At 45.3% G+C, this 20,056-nt stretch overlaps 1 protein-coding gene across 1 annotated transcript in view; it reads left to right on the top strand.

Annotated features, from left to right (window-relative positions):
* Positions 1-18,203, top strand: part of HYDIN (HYDIN axonemal central pair apparatus protein) — a 352,840-nt gene extending 334,637 nt beyond the window's left edge. Inside the window, exons 77-84 of the mRNA XM_079759605.1 lie at positions 3,002-3,279; positions 4,440-4,659; positions 6,263-6,475; positions 7,316-7,479; positions 8,332-8,482; positions 14,389-14,619; positions 14,975-15,199; positions 17,427-18,203. Coding sequence (XP_079615731.1) covers positions 3,002-3,279; positions 4,440-4,659; positions 6,263-6,475; positions 7,316-7,479; positions 8,332-8,482; positions 14,389-14,619; positions 14,975-15,199; positions 17,427-17,909 — 1,965 coding nt within the window. The 3' untranslated portion in view covers positions 17,910-18,203. The remainder of the gene's footprint in view (positions 1-3,001; positions 3,280-4,439; positions 4,660-6,262; positions 6,476-7,315; positions 7,480-8,331; positions 8,483-14,388; positions 14,620-14,974; positions 15,200-17,426) is intronic.
* The last annotated feature ends 1,853 nt before the right edge of the window (positions 18,204-20,056 follow it).

The raw sequence follows: 20,056 nt of genomic DNA, 5'->3' as shown, positions 1-20,056 counted from the left end.
CAACAGAGTGAAACAGAAGGAGTGGACTTGATGGGAGGCAGTAAACTCTAATAAATAAACAAAGATCTTCATTGCAGACAATTTGGAAAATATAGAAAATCATAAAGGAAAACATTTTGCCCATAATCTCATACCCAGAAATAATCACTTAACATTTTGATGTCTATCTTTCCTGGGTTTTTTCTACACATTTTTTAAAAAATATATTTTATTGATTTTTTTACAGAGAGGAAGGGAGAAGGATAGTTAGAAACATCAATAAGAGAAACATTGATCAGCTGCCTCCTGCACACCTCCTACTGGGGATGTGCCCGCAACCAAGGTACATGCCCTTGACCGGAATCGAACCTGGGACCTTTCAGTCCGCAGGCTGACGCTCTATCCACTGAGCCAAACTGGTTAGGCCCTCCACATTTTTTTACAAAAATAAAATTACAATATTCGTATTAGTTTGAACCCATCTAGTAACACATCGTAAATATTGTCCGTGTCCTCCAATGCCACGTGTTCACTGCTCCCTCCATTATGTAGACAGACCAATTGTCTATTTCTGCTCAACTCAGGTGTTCCCGATGCTTTATGTTATAAGCAACAATGTATGTCCATGCAACCAAAGCTTTGTGTGCATCCATGGCTCTCTGCTCAGGGCAGACTCCTAGAAGAGGGCGTGTGGGTTCAAGAAGAGGATGTTTTAGTACCCATCACCACCTGCCCCTGAAAGGGTGTCCCCCTCTGCACTCATCATCTGTGTGAGATGCACCCTTGTTCCTACATCCATGTCCCAAGCTCCCTGGAGAGAGGAGCTACCAGTCCCAGCTGCCTGCTCCCCTCTTACAGTCATCAGTATTCAGATGGCCCCTTGACAATGGACTAGGTGTGCCTCATTAATTCCAAGAGTAAATGTATCCATCCCCTTACATTTACTCAGTAAATATGTGCTAGGTGCTAAAAATATACAGATGTGTCTTAACTTGGGCTGCCCTAACAACGTAGACAGAGTGGCTTACACAGCAGACATTTATTTTCTCACTAGAGGCCCGGTGCACAGATCCGTGCATTGGTGGGGCCCCTCAGCCTGGCCTGCTGGGATCATTCCAAAACCAGCTCTCTGACATCCACTGAGGGGTCCCGGATTGCGAGAAGGCACAGGCCAGGCCAAGGGACCCCACTGGTGCACGATGGAGGCCGGGGAGGGACCGCGGGAGGGCTCCAGGGCATGTCCGGCCTGTCTCGCCCAGTCCGATCGGCCGGAACCCAGCAGCAATCTAACCTACCTGTTGGAGCGTCTGCCCCATGGTGGTCAGTGCACATCATAGTGACTGGTCAAACGGTCGAACGGTCAGACACTTAGCCTATTGGGCTTTTATTATATAGAATAGTTCTGAAAGCTGGGAGTGTGAGGTCAAAGTGCCAGCATGGTCTGCTTCTGTTGAGGACTCTCCTCCTGGCTCACAGGCGGCCCCCTCTGGCTGTGTGCACACACAGCAGAGAGCAAGCAAGGCTGGGCTTTCCGGTGTATCTGATCCCATCAGCAGGGTCCCTCTCTCATGGCCTCATCTAAACCTAATCACTTCCCAGAGGGTCGGAAGAGGTGGGGCCGCTCAGCGGACGGCTGCGCTGAGTGTTACAGGATGGAGAGGTAGCTCCCGGGCAGACAGGTGGGGGAGGGTGTTTCCGGCAGGCAAAGGTATACCGGCCAGAAAGAGTCAGTGCTTTTGGAAACCCAGATATGATTCAGTGCGACAGGCACACTGCGGACCACCTGGGGGATGCAGGACACACAAACACTGGCTGTGAGAGGCCAGCCACAGCCAGAGACCCAGTGGGTATCTCCACCCAGAACCCCGTGTTGCCCACTTTGCCATCCAGAGAAAGAGAGCAATAATCACTCAACATTTTGGTATCTGTCTTTCCACTAGTGAGGCGTCGCATGCCTCATTAATCCAGGTTAAAGTCCTGTTTTCCAACAGGTCAGGGCCCTCACAGTTTGCCTACCAACCTGCTTCTTCGGTTGATCAGACACAAGCTGCCAGTGACCTGTGCTGACCCCACCACCTGGGGTTGGCTTCCAACATCCTTGTGTTTGGAGAACTCGCTAGGATCACTTTGCTATTGCGGCCTCTCGGCCCATTATCTCACGCCCTGCTGCCTGGGCCCACTTGCTGGTGACAGCCCAGCACTGGACCAAAGGGAGCTCAAGGTGGAAAAGGGGTTTGGCTTCCTTAGAGCTGATTTTGATTTGCCTTTACCAGGACCAGGGCGGGAGAGGGGACCACACAAATTCAGACAGTGGTTCTCCAACTTTAGAACTCACGAGTCTCCCAGGGCACTTTTGAAGATGCAGGTCCCAGGCTCCTCCAAGGACACGGATCAGCTGGCCTGGGGCAGGGCCCCGGAATCTGCATTGTAACCAGCGCAGGGAGCTTGGGGGGGGGGGGGCGCTCCTCAAAAACCACAGAGCGATGAGTGTTTTTATTTCCTCTTCTGTCTCCTCCAGCAGAGAGTAGTGGTTCTTTGCAAGGGGTTAGAACGAGAATTAACATTTATTGAGTGCCTATTATGTGCCCTACATTTTATTTTATTTTTTAATATATTTTTATTGATTTCAGAGAGGAAAGGAAAGGGAGAGAGAGAGAAAAAAAAAATGTCAATGATGAGAGGGAATCATTGATCCTTTGCTTCCTGCACACCCCACATTGGGGATCAAGCCCATAACCCAGGCAGGTGCCCTGACAGGGAATCAAATCGTGACCTCCTGGTTCATAGGTCAATGCCCAACCACTGAGCCACACCAGCCGGGTTGTGCCATACGTTTTATATAGATGATCTAGCTGAATGCATCACCGGAAGTTTAAGTAACTTGTCAAAGATGGCACAACTGGTAAGAGAGAGCAGCAGTGAGATTTGCCCCCTGGGCTTTTACAGCAGCAAGGCCTCTAGGGATGGAGGGCTGCGTAGCCCCCTGCCCTCAGCTGCTGAGGCTCACTGTCCTCTTGCCCAGGTCATCACCCTGATACCCTTCAACAACATCACACTGAAGCCCAAAGAAGTCCGTAAGCTGGAGGTCATCTTTGCCCCGAAGAAGCGTGTCCCCCTCTTCTCTGAGGAAGTGTTCATGGAGAGCATGGGGCTCCTGCGCCCCCTCTTCCTGCTCAGCGGCTGCTGCCACGCCCTGGAGGTCTCCCTGGACCAGCAGCATATTCCCTTTGGACCAGTCGTGTATCAAACAAAAGCCACGCGTCGCATCCTCATGCTGAACACAGGCGACGTGGGTGCAAGGTAGGAGCTGGAGCAGAGCGCTCAGACCCTCGATCGGATTAGACATTTGTTTTACAAGTGTGGCCACTTTTTATTTCTTTCCTTTGCCTTTTACATCTCTTTCCTTCCTTCAAAATGTGACTGATTACTAAAATTAATATTACAAAATGATGGCCTGATTACTAAAATTAATATTCTAGAACATTTGCTCCATGCCTGTTATATGCCCTTTGCATGGCTCATCTCATTTGATCCCAACAATTCTACGAGACCAGTGCTATGACTGATCCATTTTACAGATGAGAAAACTGAAGTAAAAAGAGATTCAGTACCTTTTCCAAAATCCCACATTTAGCAAGAACATAGAAGATCCCATTTGACTGTCCCAGGACCCAAGATAGGTACTGTATTGTCCCCATTTCACAGATGAATTTGCAGCTCAAAGAGGTCAGACAGCTTGCCTGGGGTCACACAGCCAGGAAGTGGAGAGACAGGATTGGAACCCAGGTGTACCTATGGCAGCTCTCCTTCCCACGCTCTTCCCTCTTCCTAGCAGGTGCCCACCCCAGCCACTACTCAGGCATGCCACAAAGCTGTGCAGGCCGCACACCGCACAGCTGCAGGGGCACCCCTCACACAAGCTCAGTGTGAACGGGCCCTGAGGGTGCAGTGTGGCAGCCCTTGCACTGGAAGCACGTTGGTCTGCACTGTCCACCCTCTGTCCCCTGCCTGGACCAAATGCCAGACCACAGAGTGATGACCACTCAGAGCCATCGCAGCCCAATGCCACCAAGAGCAGATGCAACTCTCACAGGAAGGGATCATCTCCACCCTCCTGGATCTGGCTGGGGAGGCCGTGCAGGGAGTGGTTAAGGTCACAGCCTGAGGAAGGTTCCAGTCCTCGCTCAGCCACTTCCTAGCTACGCAACCTTGAGTGCACACGTGGGAACACGTTCATATGTATGTCCCCGATGCAGCCACTTCCCACCCTGCTCAGCTCTGAGAGGGAGCCGAGTCATCTTACCCTGTCCACACAGCCCCTGCTTTACCGAGCAATCTTTCTCCTCCCAGTCCCATGGAGCCCACAAGGGGGGAACCTCCAGTCTTGTTCTCAGCAGCATTGAGGACATCCCCAGGACACTAGTAACCTAGCTTCCTTGTCTCCTTTTGTCTTGGAAAAGGTTTAAATGGGATGTCAGAAAATTTGAGCCTAATTTCTCCATCAGCCCAGAAGAAGGCTATATCACTACAGGCATGGAGGTTGCTTTAGAAGTGACCTACCATCCCACGGAGGTGGGCAAGGAGAGTCTCTACAAAAATCTGCCCTGCTTCATCCAGGGAGGCCCTCCTCTGAGCCTAACGCTGTCTGGAATCTGCGTGGGATCACCTGCAGTGAAAGAGGTCAGTAAGTGCTGCCCACAGAAGGGCCATTGGCCAGAGTGGGCCTAGCAAGCCCCACCAGTGATCTCAGCCAGGCCTTCCAGAGGCAGATGCTCTGTTCCAATAGTCTTGAGTGCCCACCTCAAATATTCAGACCTGCTCCTGCCCCCACAGGGCCTTTGCACATACTTTTTCCACTGCTGGAATTTTTTTCCCCTCTTCATTTAGTTAATTCCTATTCATTCTTCAGCTCTCAATTCAACCATCACATTCTCAAGGAAGCTTGCATTGACATCTCTGGCTAGATCAAGTTCTGTTATAAGCCATGAGCGAGGGGTGAACACCTTTACTACGTGTTGCTGTTTTTTAATAGCTTTGGGTTAACCCTCTGCTAGTTCTGTTCCTAGAAACCTAACAGTGCACTGCCCGCTGTGTTCCTGGCAACACTGCTTATGGTAAAATTGATACCTGATCCCCATCTCTCTAATTTTGTTATTTCAAGAATGGTATGTAAAGGGAAACATACAGAATGCTATAAACATGCATGAACACATCTTGGCAAGAACACATGCTTTCATTTTCTTGGGTACTTAGGAGTGACTGGCTGGGTCATAGGGTAGATATGTGTTCACTTTCTTAAGAATCTACCGAACTGTTTTTACAAAGTGGTTGTGTCATTTCACATTCCCACTAGTAATGTCTGACATTTCTGTTTGTATCACATCCTTATCAATGCTTGATATGGTCTTTCTTTTTTATTTTAGTCATTCTAATAGATACGTAGTGGTATTTCATTGTAGTTTTTCATTTGCATTTCCCTAATGGCTAATGATGTTGAAAATCTTTTCAGATACTTATTTGCCATCCATATGTATTCTTTTTTGAAGTATTTGTTCATATCTTTTATTTATAATTGGGTTGTTTGTTTTCTTAATATTGAGTTTTCAGAGCTCTTTTTATATTCAGGATATAGGTTTTACATTTAGGTCTTCAGTCTGTTTCAAGTTCATTTTTGTATGTAGTACAAGATATGGATCAAATTTATTTTTACTTACATGGATATCTAATTATTGCAGCACCATTTGTTGAAAAGATTATCCTTTCTCTACTGAATTGCCTTTGCACTTTGGTAAAAAATCAATGGATCATATATGTGTGTGTCTATTACTGACCTCTATTCTTGCCCATTGATCTATTTGACTCTCTTAGCACCAATACCACATTGGTCCATGTTGTTACATTCAATGGCCAGTTCTCACCTTCATCTCACTTGACCTCCCGGTAGCATTTTGACACCTTGAACAAGTACCTCCTTCTTCCAACAGTTCCTTCAAATGGCTTCCAGGATACCACCCTCTCCTGGTTCTCTTCCTATCTGATTAGCTGCTCCTCCCCATCTCTTCTGATTCTTCTGAACAGTGGAGTGTGCCAGTCAGGAACTCGTCCTTAAGGTCCTTCCTTTTTCTAAATGCACTTACTTCCTGATAATCTCATCCAGTATTTTCACCTTTAAAAAAAATTGCTAAACTGACAACTCCCAAATATGCACCTCCAGCCTGGACTTTGCTGTGAACTCCCAACTTGTAAATTCCACTGCCCGTGTAAAGTGCCTGTTTTCTTCCAGACGGTCAACTTCACCTGCCAGGTGCGCTCCAAGCACACGCAGACCATCCTGCTTTCAAATCGCACCAACCAGACCTGGAATCTGCACCCCATCTTTGAGGGCGAGCACTGGGAGGGGCCTGAGTTCATCACTCTGGAGCCCCATCAGCAAAACAAGCCCTATGAGATTACCTACAAGCCCCGCACCATGAATGTGGAGAACCGCAAGCATCAGGTAGGCCGAGCACCCCATCGGTTCGTTTCCTGGTGTGATTGGAGGGAGAAGTTGTGTGAGAGAGGTTAGGAGACAGAGCTTGGCAGCTCAGAGAATGTTAGAACGAGAGGGGACCCTATCTTCTGGTATCTTCACTCCCAATGCTATGCAGATACAGCCTCGGCTGCCATCAGTTTTTCATTCTATTTATTTTCACTGTACATTCTATCATGAGCATTTTTCTATTTAATTAAGTAGACTTCACGATAATCATTTTTTTAAATATATTTTTATTTGATTTCAGAGAGGAAGGGAGAGGGAGAGAGAGAGATAGAAACATCAATGATGAACGAGAACCATTGATCAGCTGCCTCCTGCACAGCCCCTACTAGGGACCAAGCCCACAACCAGGGCATGTACCCTTGACTGGAATCAAACCTGGGACCCTTCAGACCACAGGCTGATGTTCTATCCACTAAGCCAAACCAGCTAGTCCTAATAATCATTTTTAATGATTGCCTGAAATTTTGAATGAGGGTTTCATGATTTATTTAACATTCCCCAGTTGTTGAATATTTAAGTTAGCTCCAAATTGTCATATTCCTATAAATGATTCTAATATATATGCTTATATATGTATGTAACTTTTTCCCCAGAGGGATTTTTCTAAAGTAGGATCCCTTGTCTGTGATTCCTGGTTCAAACACCTGGGAATATTTTTATGACTCTTGAAGCAGCTGCTTCCCCAAGTGTTATGCTCATTTGCAGAGCCTCCATTAATCCCGTGTGACTACCATGCCTGGGAGGTGCCTAATAAAGGCCCCTCGGTATCATTCTGATTGCATTTCTTCCTCTCCTTAGGGCACCCTCTTCTTCCCCCTGCCAGATGGAACCGGCTGGCTATATGCGCTGCATGGGACTGCCGAGCCCCCCAAAGCCGTGGCCAGTATCTATCGTGAAGTGCCATGTAAGACGCCCTACACTGAGCTCCTGTCAATCACCAACTGGCTGAACAAGCCGCAGAGGTAAGGGAGTGGGGAATGGGGTTAGAGTGGGGGAGACAGAAGGAAGACTTTTACTGTCTAGCCTGGCCCTTCCCATGGTCAGGGCCTCTGGAGGACATGGGCTAAAAGGGCCAGAGATCAAGTTCCCTGATGTGGCCAGGCATTGCCTGAACTCTAAGCCTCCAGAGACATTCTCCTTCTTGTTCAGTGCTCTCTCTGAGTGGCTGGTTACCTACAAACCTCCTAGAACAGTGCCTGGCACGAAATAAGTGCCCAATAAATGTTAGTTATTACTATTGTCATAACAATAATCATGGTTGTTATTATTGAGTGTTCAGTCTTATTACCTAAGCCACTGGCCAGAGAAGGACATCCCTTGGACTTTGTACTTGCAGTGGAAGTAGAGAAGAATGCAAGGACTAGAGGAGCTTGAGGCCAAACAGCCTAGTCCCCTTCTTTTATAGTTCAGGAGCCAAAGGTTGGGAGAAGAGGCCACTTGCTGAGCATTGTGGGTAAAGGCCCACACCTAAGTTCTGCCAATAACTAGTCATGTTACCTGAGCATGTTATCTCCCTTCTCTTGGCCTCGTTTCCTCGCTAGTAAATGGAGATGGCAATGACATGCACCTCCTGCAGACATCTCAGGGATTAAAGGCCTGTAACACATGCAGAGCACTGACTCAATAGCTGCCACATAATAGGTGGTCAGTAAATGGCAGTTACTGTTATTGTTAGAGACAGAGTGAAGGCAAGAACCCTGGACCCAGGTGTTTTACATAAAATCAAGAGTAGAGATAGCACCTTTCCTTCCACTCTTTGGGCAAATACCTCATTTTCTCTATCCTCCCTTCTTGTGCTCCTGTGGCTCCCTCAGGTTCCGGGTCATTGTGGAAATGCTGAAACCAGAGAAGCCAGACCTAAGTGCCACCTTAAAGGGCCTTGATTACATTGATGTACTATCTGGATCCAAGAAAGACTACAAGCTGAACTTCTTTTCCCACAAGGAGGGACTATACAGCGCAAAGGTATCCATATGTCAAAGGCATTGCCCTGGAACCCTGGAGGTCTGACCCTGAGGTTGACAATCCTGGTGTTAGGGAGTGAAGAAGTCCTCCATAGCCAGCCTATCCTTATCCTGTGGGGCTGACCATTTAAAGTGACCTGGCAAAGGCGGTCAGGATCCCCAGCCTCTTTGAGATGAGACCAGATTGCGAGGCCAGCCAGCCATCACGTAGGCCCATGCCAAGCTTTCAAGGAAGAAGAGTTATGAAAACTCTTACGCAGTTTGTAACACTGCACTGGCAAATACCAGACCACAGTAATAAAATATCCCACTTTCTGAGTGCTTATAGAGTGTCCAGCATTGTGCTGAGCACTCAACACACATAGCTAGTAATGTCAGAGCCAGGATTCAACTCAGAGTCATCTACTCCAAGACACCACGGCATCTTTCATATAGGAGCTGTTGTTCCTAATTCATTCATTAGTTGTTCCTAATTCATTCAACAAATATCTATAGAGCATATGTGCCATATACTAGGTGCTGGTAACACAGCAATCATTAAAAATAGGCACAGTCCCATTCTCATGGAATACACAGTCCAGTGGAGGGAGATGGACATTAATCAAATAATTGCACTACGAATGCATTATTACAAAATGTGGTATGTGCTTTGAAGAAAGGGAGCATATGTGAACTCACAAGAAAGGTCAGGGCTGAAGACAATATATGGGAATTACCTATTTATCGGTAATATTTAAAACTATGTGGAGAATGGAATTACCTAGGGAAAGATTTTAATGTGAAAAAAAAACAAAGTAGGAGCACATCTCCCCTGCCAGAAGAGATACTGGCAAAACCCACCCAATAGCATGTTATCTCCTCTCCTACAATCACTGAGTTAGGCTGCTCCACTCAGGTCACATTCACAAACAAGTTAACAGAGAACCTTAAAATCAAGGAATCACAAAACATCTGAAGGGGGGAAAAGCCACCATAAAATAGAAATACCAGCTCAACAAAGAAGAACTCCTGAGATAAGAGGTATTAAAGCAAACAGAAGAAGACTTTCAGTGAATATTATCAACTAGAGGCCCGATGCACAAATTCTTGCACAGGTGGGATCCCTCAGCCTGGCTGGTGATCAAGGCATATGGGGGCGGGGAGGGGAGCAGCCAAGTAGGGGGAGGGGCCAAGGGAGGTTGGCTGTGGGAGCGTACTGCATTGAGCATCTGCCCCCTGGTGATCAGTGTGTGTCATAGCCACTGGTCGACCAGTCGTTCTGTTCATTCCAGTCATTTGGTCGTAATGGTCACTTAGGTTTATATAGATATAGATATAGATATAGATATAGATATAGATATCCTCAAGGGAATAAAGGAAGATAATCATACCCATAAAATAAGAACAGGCTGTTGTGGAAGAGAATCAATTGGAGACCCTGGAAATGAAAAATAGGATATTTGGAATAGAATGCCATAAAGGTCCTGGCCAGTGTGGCTCAGTTGGTTGAGTGTTGTCCCATACACCAAAAGGGCACCAGTTCAATTTCAGTTGGTCTAGCACATGCCTGGGTTGTGGGCTCGATCCCCAGTGGGGGGCATGTGGAAGGCAGCTGATTGATAATTCTGACTCACATTATGTTTCTCTCTCTCCCTCTCTCTTCCTCTCTCTCTAAGAATCAATAAAAACATTTTTTAAAATAAAACCATAGAGGACAGATGAATAGTGTAATGAACTCTGGGGAAGAATTACTTGTAAGTTAGAAGACAGAACTGAGTAATATCACCAGGCTTTAGCACATGAGTACAAATAAATTGAAAGATGAAAAGAAAGAATAACAGGTGTTGGTGAGAGTGTGGAGAAATTGAATCCTTAGCTATGGTAATATAAATAGTGCCATCACTTTGGAAAACAGTCTGGCATTTCTTTATATGCTTAAACATAGAGTTACCATATGACTTAGCAATTTCACTCCTAGTTATATACCCAAAATATAAACTACTTAGAATGATTTTCAACCTAGAACTCAAAACTATTATGAGAGCAAAATAAAGATATTTTTTAACATGCAATGACTCAAAGTAACCCACCCATATACACAATCTTTGAAAGAAGTACTACAAATTAAAACTTTTTAAATTAACAATATTTTAAAGATAAGTAAATGAATCCAAGGGAAAGTACAAGGATACAATGAACAAAGAATCTAAATTGATAGGTAATTTCAAATAATTGTTGAAAAGCAATCTGAAATACTTCATATGGCCTCAAATTAGGAAGGGAAAGAATAAAATAAGGCAATGAAAATAATGTTCTCATTCTGTTGGAAGTAAATGGGGAAGTAAGAGATATTTTCTCTTTTATAGGGAAGCGTAAGGAGAAAATGGAGATTTTCATAAACTGTAGATGTGAAGAGAAATATATAAATAAATATATTATTAAAATGTAAGTGTAAAGACTTTTGAGTAAAAATGACAATTGAAGCCAGATCACAGAATTTCTTTACAGTAATAAGTATTTAAATTGACAATAACAATAACAAAAAGGTTTTTTTAATCAATAATAACAACAGAATTTTTAAAAATCAAAGCACTTTTGGTTATGATGGAGTAACTAGTCCTCCCACCATATAAACCATAAAACTGGACAAAATAAATGTCTGAGGCAAGTCTTCTCAGTCCTTGGAAAACAAGCAGCACAATACTGCAGTTCATCAGAGAGAAGGAAATTGATGAGTCCCGTGATTGTCCTGGCTCTCTGCCCAGTGCAGTGAGCTCGAGTCTCAGTACTAAGTGTAGCAGCCGCAGTGAACTGAGAAGACAGAAATCAGAGTTTGGTGCAGCCGAAATCGCTGGTGTCTGCAGGGTAAGACACCAGAAAGGAGGGAGCAAGATATGGAGGGCGTGGGAGTACAAACGTCTATACAGGAGTTCCTTTCGAAGTCCTTGGCTGAAGATGGACTGCACATGCACAGGAAGAGACTACATGAGAGAGCAGCTGCTACAGGGGTGATGAGGAATAAAGGCGCACTACATTAATCAGCGCTGGGGAACACGGGAGGTGTGGCCCAGCCAGAGTGGAGAGGCTGCATTAACCACACCTCCTTAGCCCTGGTAACCCAGTTGAAATACCTTAAAGGCCAGAAGAAAGCACCATGTCCATCGGATAAGATCTTCTGTGGGCCAGCATGGAAAAGCCTTACACTAAAAAAATGTGGATATCAAATCCCACCAAGTTGGAAGGTCTTGAGGAACACCTTGAGTTTTCCACGTATCTGCTCTAACAAAGCATAAAACCAAACCTACACAAGTTTAAAGTGTCAGTGATTGAACTGCCTGCCTCCTAGAACAAAATCAATACTCTGATAAGGAAGATAACAGAATCCAGAATCTCTACAATGTTCATGAACAGTGTCCAGTACACAAACAAAAATTACTAGACTTGTGGAGAAGCAGGAAAATATGACCCATAGTCAAGAAAAAAGCAGTCAATAGAAACTGACTCCAAGATGGGACAGATATTGGATTTAGCAGGCAAAGACCTCAAAGAAGCTATTATAAACATGTTCAAGAACTAAAAGGAAATATTTTAAGTAATTAAATAAAATATTATCTTAATGAGTGTACTGATAAAGAATCTCAGCAGGAAATAGATACTATGAAAAAGAACCAAATGGATACTCTAGAACTGAAAAGTACAACAAACCGAAATGAAAAATGCATTGGATGTGCTCAACAGCTGATTAGAGATGTGAGAAGATACACTGAACTTGAAACAAATCAATAGAAAGTTTCCAATCTGAAGAACACAGAGAAAAAAGATTGAGGAAAAACAACCAGAGCCTCAGGAACCTGTGAGAAAAATATAAGATGGTCTAATACATGAGTATTGTGAGTCAGAAGAAAAAAAAGTGAGAATGGGACAGAAAATTATTTGAAAAAATAATGGCTGAAATTTCCCTGATTTGATTTTTTTTTTAATGATTTACAGATCCAAGAAACTTGGCAAACCTCAAGCAAGAAAAATATAAAGGAAATCATGCCTGTGCACATCATAGTAAAACTGCTGAAAACCAAACACAAAAAGAAAAGCTTAAAGCAACCAGATTTAAGATCTGTTACATACAGGGGACAACAATAAAAGTGCCCCCTGACTTCTCCTCTAAAGTAATGGAAGCCATTTACAAAGTGCTGAAAGAAAAAGAAATTATCAACCAAGAATTCTTTATTCACTGAAAATATCCTTTAAATGTGAGAGTGAAATAGACATTTTCAGATAAAAGAACATGAGAGAATTCATTGCCAGGAAACTTGCATTACTGAATGCGTTAGCATTATTGGAATGCAAATAGGTCTTCTTCATTCTGAAGGGAGATGATACCAGATGGAAACTTGGGTCTGCTGAAAAGGAAGAACAGCACTAAAAATGGTAAATAAATAGGCAAATATTAAAACATGTTTTTCTTCTCATAACTTTGTTTAAAAGACAACTGACAGTTTATAGCAAATATAACATTGTAAAGTGGATGTTCTTACATACATAGAAGTAAAAGGTACGATGACAAAAGCACAAAAATGGGACGGACAGGTCAATGAAATTATAGGTCAGTACGGTTACGACATTTGTGCTGTGGGAAATGTGAGGTAGGAAGCATAAATGGTCAGTTGTAAAGTGGAAAGTGATGAAATGCTAACTCTAAATTTTGACAAGTTAAAATTTCACATTGTCAGCTCTATAGCAACCATGAAAAATCTTTCCTTTAAAAAGATAGCCCAATCGCTTCTCGGCCTTTTGGCTAAGATCAAGTGTAAAAAGATAGCCAAGAAGCCATTAGAGGAAATGAAATATATTCTGAAAGAATACATACTGACCCAACAGAAGACAGGAAGGTAGCAACAGAGGAATGAAAAGTGAGACCAATGGAAAAGAAAGAGCTGGAAGGCAGACTTCAGCCCAAACATGTAAATAATTATTTTTAATGTAAAAGACTGACTGCTCCAAGGAAAAGACGGAGGGTGTCAGAAGCACCCTAAATCTAAACACAGGAAGAGGCTGAAAGTAAAAGGCCAGGTACATTAAGAACCATGGCCACCTAACAATACGATAAACAATGGAAAGTGTTAAAAAGGGCAAAACAATCAAACAGACTCTACTTCACGAAGTAGACATGTGAATGAGCAATAAGCAGCTGAGAAGATGCTCACCATCCTCAGTCATCCGGGAAAAGAACTTAAAAAAGGTGAGCAGTCTGTCGATAACAAGTCAGTTGCAGGGGTGAGGGGACAATATACGGCAGTTACAAGTGTGAGCTCCAGAATCAGTCCAACCAAATCCTGGTTCTGACCCTTCTCTGCATGTGACGCTGATCAAGATACTTCATGCTGTTAAGCCTCATTTCCATCATCTTAAAAAAACAACAGCACAACAGTGAGGGGAATCATCATGTCGCTTACAAGCTGTGTGAATTAAACAATTAAGTACTTCTAGTGCCTGGCACACAGAAATCATTAAGTGTTAGATGCCGTCGTCGTCGTCATCATCATCGTCATCATCGACGTCATCATCGTCATCATCTACTCCGGCAACAACAGGGTTAGGAGTGAAACCCACTACAGCATGAACCTCTCCAGGACTTGCTTGTTCTCAAGGCCGGTCAAGCTGTCCCCACTGAGGAGACCTTCACCTGCAGCACTAGCCAGGGCTGCTGTGGCCTCCAAAGCAAACGCAGGCTGTGTAATATCCTCTCACCTGGGAAGAGCCAGGGCAGAGAATCTAAAGAGAGCGGCCAGCTGGTAGGGATGCAGACAGGCTGGGAGGGCCCACGTCAGCCTGGCACCCACGCTTCCCGTGCCCAGGCATTGCTCACCGAGAGAATGACCCCCGCTAACCCTCTCTGCCCTGCTTCCTCCCACTCTCCTGTGAACTCAGGTGATCTTCCGAAACGAGGTGACCAACGAGTTCTTATACTACGTGGTGAGTTTCAGGGTCATCCCTTCAGGCATCATCAAAACCATCGAGATGTCGAGCCCCGTCCGGCAGAGCACATCAGCCTCCGTCAAGGTGGAGAACCCCCTGCCCTACTCGGTGACCTTCGCCACGGAGTGCAGGGTGCCTGACATCAACCTGCCCTCCCAGTTCGTGGTGCCCCCTAACTCGGAGGTGAGTCCCGACTGCCGGGGGCCCCTGATAGCTGCGATGGAGGCTCTGCCCCTAGGGCCTCTGGATCCACGTTCCGCACCCCTGAGGTCGGGCCAGCTCTGGCCGTGGTCTATAGTGTGCTTGACCCATTACCTATTTTTAGATTTAAACAGATTCCAGATCTAGAAATACCTGGAACAGAAGTTAGGAAGAGTACAGGGGAGGAAAAGTGGGCTGGTTTGGGCAGAGGTTCCCGGGGCTCAAGATCAGTGTGAGCACTGCAGTGTGAAGTGCCACCAACCTGCTCTGAGGTCCCTGGGTGGCAGGGGATAAGCAGGACCTTCCGCATCATCGAGGCCTCTGTCTTCCCTCGCAGGGCACATTCTCATTCGAATTCCAGCCCCTGCGAGCTGGAGAAACCTTCGGGAGACTAGTTATGCACAACAATGATTTGGGTTACTACCAATATGAGCTCAACTTGAAGGCTATGCCAGCGCTGCCTGAAAAGCCCATCCACTTCCAGACTGTTCTTGGCAGCGGCCAGAGCATCTTTGCCAAGTTCATCAATTACACCCGGCAGAAGACAGAATACTACTGCAGGGTGAGCAGCCCCTGCCCCACCCTCTGGCCCTTCCCTTGCCAGAAGGCTGGCCTCAAGAATAATGGGAGGAGGACATAGGGGTGCAGAACCGTGAAACTCAGGAGAGTCGGGTGTATCAGATAGCCTGGGAACTCCCAGCTAGAAGGAACTAGTACAAGGCCTGGGTTCTTCCTTAAAGACTTTCTATCTTAACGAGCTGGGAGGGGTGTGGGGAGTTTTGCTTCCCAGTGCATGCTCAGTAGTCATTAAAGGGAGACAGGAGAGCTCAATGGTCATGAGGATAGGCTGTGAAATCCAACAGACCTGGATTTGAATCCTGGCTTTACTATATCCATTATATATATATTTCAGAGAGGAAGGGAGAGGGAGAGGGAGATAGAAACATCCATGATGAGAGAGAATTTTAAAAATCTGCATGCCCCACACTGGGGATTGAGCCTGCAACCTGGGCATTTGCCCTGACCGGGAATCGAACCGTTACCTCCTGGTTCAGAGGTCGACACTCAACCACTGAGCCACGCCAGCTGGGCTTTACCATATTCTTTGTATGAGTAATTTACTAAATCTCTCTAAGTTTATCTCTAAAGGGTGATAATACCCTGACCTTACAGGATTTCTATGAGGATTTTAAAATACATATATAAAACCATTTTCATAGAGCCTGGCCCACAGTAAATGTCCCACATACAGTATGTTACCTAATATATCAGTCGAAATGTAAGCTTAACTCCTGAAACAGAAACCCAAAATGACAACAAAATAGACATTTATTCCTCTCTCAGATAACTGTGGGCATAAGCAGTTTGAGCTGGAATGGTAGCTCGATGACATCAGCCACCCAGGCTCCTGAGCCAATGCTCTTCCCTCTGTAGAGAGTTGCTTTGGACCAAGACAGCTGACGGTGACATCCACATTTTAGCCAGGGACAAGGGAAAAGGTGGGGGGGGGGCTGCATATATCATTTCCAGTCACATTCCATTGAACAAAACTGCATAGGACCCCACCTAGCAACAAGGGGAGCTAGGAGATGGAGCCTTTACACTGGGTGGACGTGTGCCCAGTCAACATCAGAGCTGCAGTCAAGGGACATAGGCACTTGATCAGTTCTATCAGTCAGGAGAAGCTAGAGTATGCTGTAATATACCACGAGCCTCAATATCTCAGTGGCTTAAGAGCACAAAGGTTTGTCTCTCATTTGCACTGTCTATGCAGTGAGGCTCAGCAGGGGACTCGCTCCTCACAGCCCCTCAGGGATCCAGGCGGACGAGCAGCCACCATCTCACATGTTTCCAGGCACAGTACCAGAGGGGTGAAAGGTCCCTACAGGGACTTGCATGGGCAACTGAATACTCTGGTGTGGAAGTGACCCTTTCACTTCCCTCAACTGATTGTCCAGAACTAGTCTCACCGGTCCATGAGGATCTAGATTGTTTGGTCTTCCCTGTGTATGGAAGGAAAGAAGAGCCGGTTATGGGGAGCAACACCAATGACTGCCATACTAACATAATCCAGCCACGTGTCTTTGGGCCTCAATTTCTTTATAGTAAAACTAGAGGCCTGGTGCATGAAATTTGTGCATGGGTAGGGTCCCTAGGCCTGGCTGGCGATCAGGGCCCATCAGGTTCCCCACCTCCCTGCCTCCTCACCCCCCTCTTCCCTCGCTCCCTCAGTGCCCAGCTATCACCGCCACTGGTCACCTGCCATGTTCCGCATCGCCTCCTGGTGGTCAGCGCACATCATAGCGAGCAATCGAACTCCTGTTCTCCTGGTCGAATTCCCGAGGAGACACTTTGCATATTAGCCTTTTACATATATATAGATAGGAATAACAATTAAAAGTACTACCTATCGCCGAAACCGGTTTGGCTCAGTGGATAGAGCGTTGGCCTGCGGACTCAAGGGTCCCAGGTTCGATTCCGGTCAAGGGCATGTACCTTGGTTGTGGGCACATCCCCAGTAGGGGGTGTGCAGGAGGCAGCTGATCGATGTTTCTCTCTCATCGATGTTTCTAACTCTCTATCACTCTCTCTTCCTCTCTGTAAAAAATCAATAAAAATACATATTAAAAAAAAAAAAAAAGTACTACCTATCTTCAAGGGAGTTATATAAGGACACACAGCTTTCTTATATGCTGCCCGACCGAGAGTGGAGGGACCGGGGATAGACTAGGCTGCTGCTATACCCACCAGGACCCCGTGTGAACCAGGTGTACTTGTTCTCCTTTCAGACCGACTGTGTAGACTTCCACACGGAAAAGGTCATCAGCGCGGCCGCGGGGGCTCAGGGCGGCACGGAAGTCAGTGTGGAAGTCTATTTCGAGCCCAGCCACCTGGGGGAGACCAAGGGCAACCTGAGCCTGTCATCCATTGCAGGCGGAGAGTATATCATCCCCCTCTTCGGAGTGGCTGTGCCCCCAAAGCCGCAAGGTCCCTTCCAGATCCGAGCCGGGTACAACATAGTCATCCCCTTCAAGAACGTCTTCTACCACACAGTCACCTACTCCTTCATCGTGGAGCACCCAGCCTTCTCCGTTCGGGCCATGGACTCCGTTCGGCCCAAGAAGATCAACAACATCACAGTCTTCTTTGAAGGAAACCCATCCGGCAACAAAACACCCATCACCAGCAAGCTGATCGTGTCGTGCCCTCCCGGCGATGGCAGAGAAACAGGAATTAAATGGGTTTATTATCTGAAGGGGGTCACCCCTTAGTTGTAACCAGGGTCAGTTGCATCAAGAAAAAGCCGCCTCCTCCGCTTTAATATCTATATTTTGTTCTAGCCTGGTGAATAGAGAAAATAATCAGAATTCTAAAGGTAGTGTGTTATCCTCCTCATTCACTTTTGTCCATATTATATGTATTCCAAATACATGAATGAAATACAGATATATATTCCATATTAAATGTGGTAACTATACAAAGCAGAGCTATATTTTACTTTGCAAGGGCAAGTCTCTGAATTTGGTTTCTTAGCATACCCGCAAAGCTCAAGTACTATGTAAGTAATCCCCATTTTTAATAAGACCACACAGGTGTCACACTCATGGCCTTCTGTTGTACAGAACTTAGCAGTGCATGATGCTGAGGCACCATAGCTTCCTTTTAAAAATCCATGATGGCTTGGAGAGCCCTTAGACGTGACTCTATTTTGATGGGGTGTTTTATTTTGCTTTCACTATTTTCAAAGCCACTAACAGATAAGTGTAAAAACAAGGCATCATACAGATATAGATGAGTTACAACTGTGAAGTGATGGCCAGTGTGGAACCAGGAATATCAATTATCCACTGGTCTAGAAGCATCTAAGCATGGCAGGGCTGGGCAGGCTGGCCCGCACGGAGGAGAGGTGAGCACAGAGAAGGCCATGGTGATCGTTGGGCTTAATTCTCAGCACCACTGCTAGTCTAGTTATGAATAAATAACCTCATTTAGTTGGCATTTTCAAGATAGAGAAAATAAGCCACTTCTTTCTTGGAACTGCTGAACTAAAGGTGGAATAAAGATTGGGGCCTTGAGTAAGAAGCTGGTTTCTTAGCAACCTAGTCCAAAATGTGATCTCAGGAGAAAAGAGTTCCTCCGGTAAAAACATATAAAAATTCTTACTGTTTCAGTTATTAAAAAGTGTATCACATAGAGCCCTTGGGAATTTGGTTCACCTTTAAGAAAATGTCAAACCAAGCAGCAAAAGAAACAGATGAGATATTATATTAGACTAGAGGCCCAGTGCACAAATTCATGCACAGGTGGGGTTCCTCGACCTGGCTGGTGATCAGAGCTGACTGGGGCCATCTCACCCAGTCCAGGGGGAGGGACCACAGGAGGTTGGTTATGGGAGCGCACTGACCACCAGGGGGCAGCTCCTGCATTGAGTGTCTGCCCCCTGGTGGTCAGTGTATGTCATAGCAACCAGTCGTTCAGTGGACAGTTCATAAGGGTCGCTTAGGCTTTTATATATATAGATATGGGTCCAGTGGAAATGAATATGCACTGGAGAAATAAATCCAAACCATTCCCACTGATTTGATTATTTTTCATTGATTTGTATCAACCCTCATCAGAATTCTAAAGACATCAACCTTGCAAGACATTTGGAAATGTCCTTATCAGTGTTGCTTGGTATCAAGGTAGGAGATGGAAACCATTAAGTGATACATTTTCTCTGGAGGTGAATCTTCATTCATTGGATTTTGTTGGCAAAGGTTTTAAAAGCTGTGAAAATCCCACTAGTAAAGAAAAACACATTTTTCACAGATTTTTCTAGACAGGGTTTTTTCATGACTTACTGAGTTTGGATTAGTTCCTATATTTGTTTTATATAGCTGCATAACAGATTGCCACAAACCTAGCAGCTTAAGGCAACACAATTTCTTATCTCAGGTTCCATGGGGCAGGAATGGACTGAACTGGATTCTTGGCTCAGGGTCCCCCAGGCTAAAATCAAGATGCTAGCCAGCGGCATCCTCATCTGGAGGTTCAACTAGGGAAAGACCCACTTCCAAGCTCCCTCATTGTGTTAACAAAATGTATTTCTTTGCAGCCATATGACTGAAGTCCTCCCCTTCTTGGCAACTGGCAACAGGGAACCACTCTTAGCAACTAGAGACCACACTAAGGTCCTCACCACATGGCCCATCATAGACATTTCACTGTTGTTACTGTTTATTCTTCAAGACCACAAAGAGAATCTCTCTCTCATTTGAAATCCCTTCTAACTTCTTTTAAGACCTCACCTGATTAGGTCAGACCCACCCAGGATAATCGCCCTTTTAATCAAAACCAACTGATTAGGGACCTTAATTACATCTGCAAAATCCCTTCTGCTATATAATATAATAATTGCTAGAGTGACAGCCCATCA

The sequence above is a fragment of the Cnephaeus nilssonii genome, assembly GCF_951640355.1.
Source record: "Cnephaeus nilssonii genome assembly, chromosome: 20".
NCBI classification, from domain to species: Eukaryota; Metazoa; Chordata; class Mammalia; order Chiroptera; family Vespertilionidae; genus Cnephaeus; species Cnephaeus nilssonii.
Note: the sequence above shows the minus strand (reverse complement) of the source record. Positions and strands in the feature narration are given on the sequence as shown.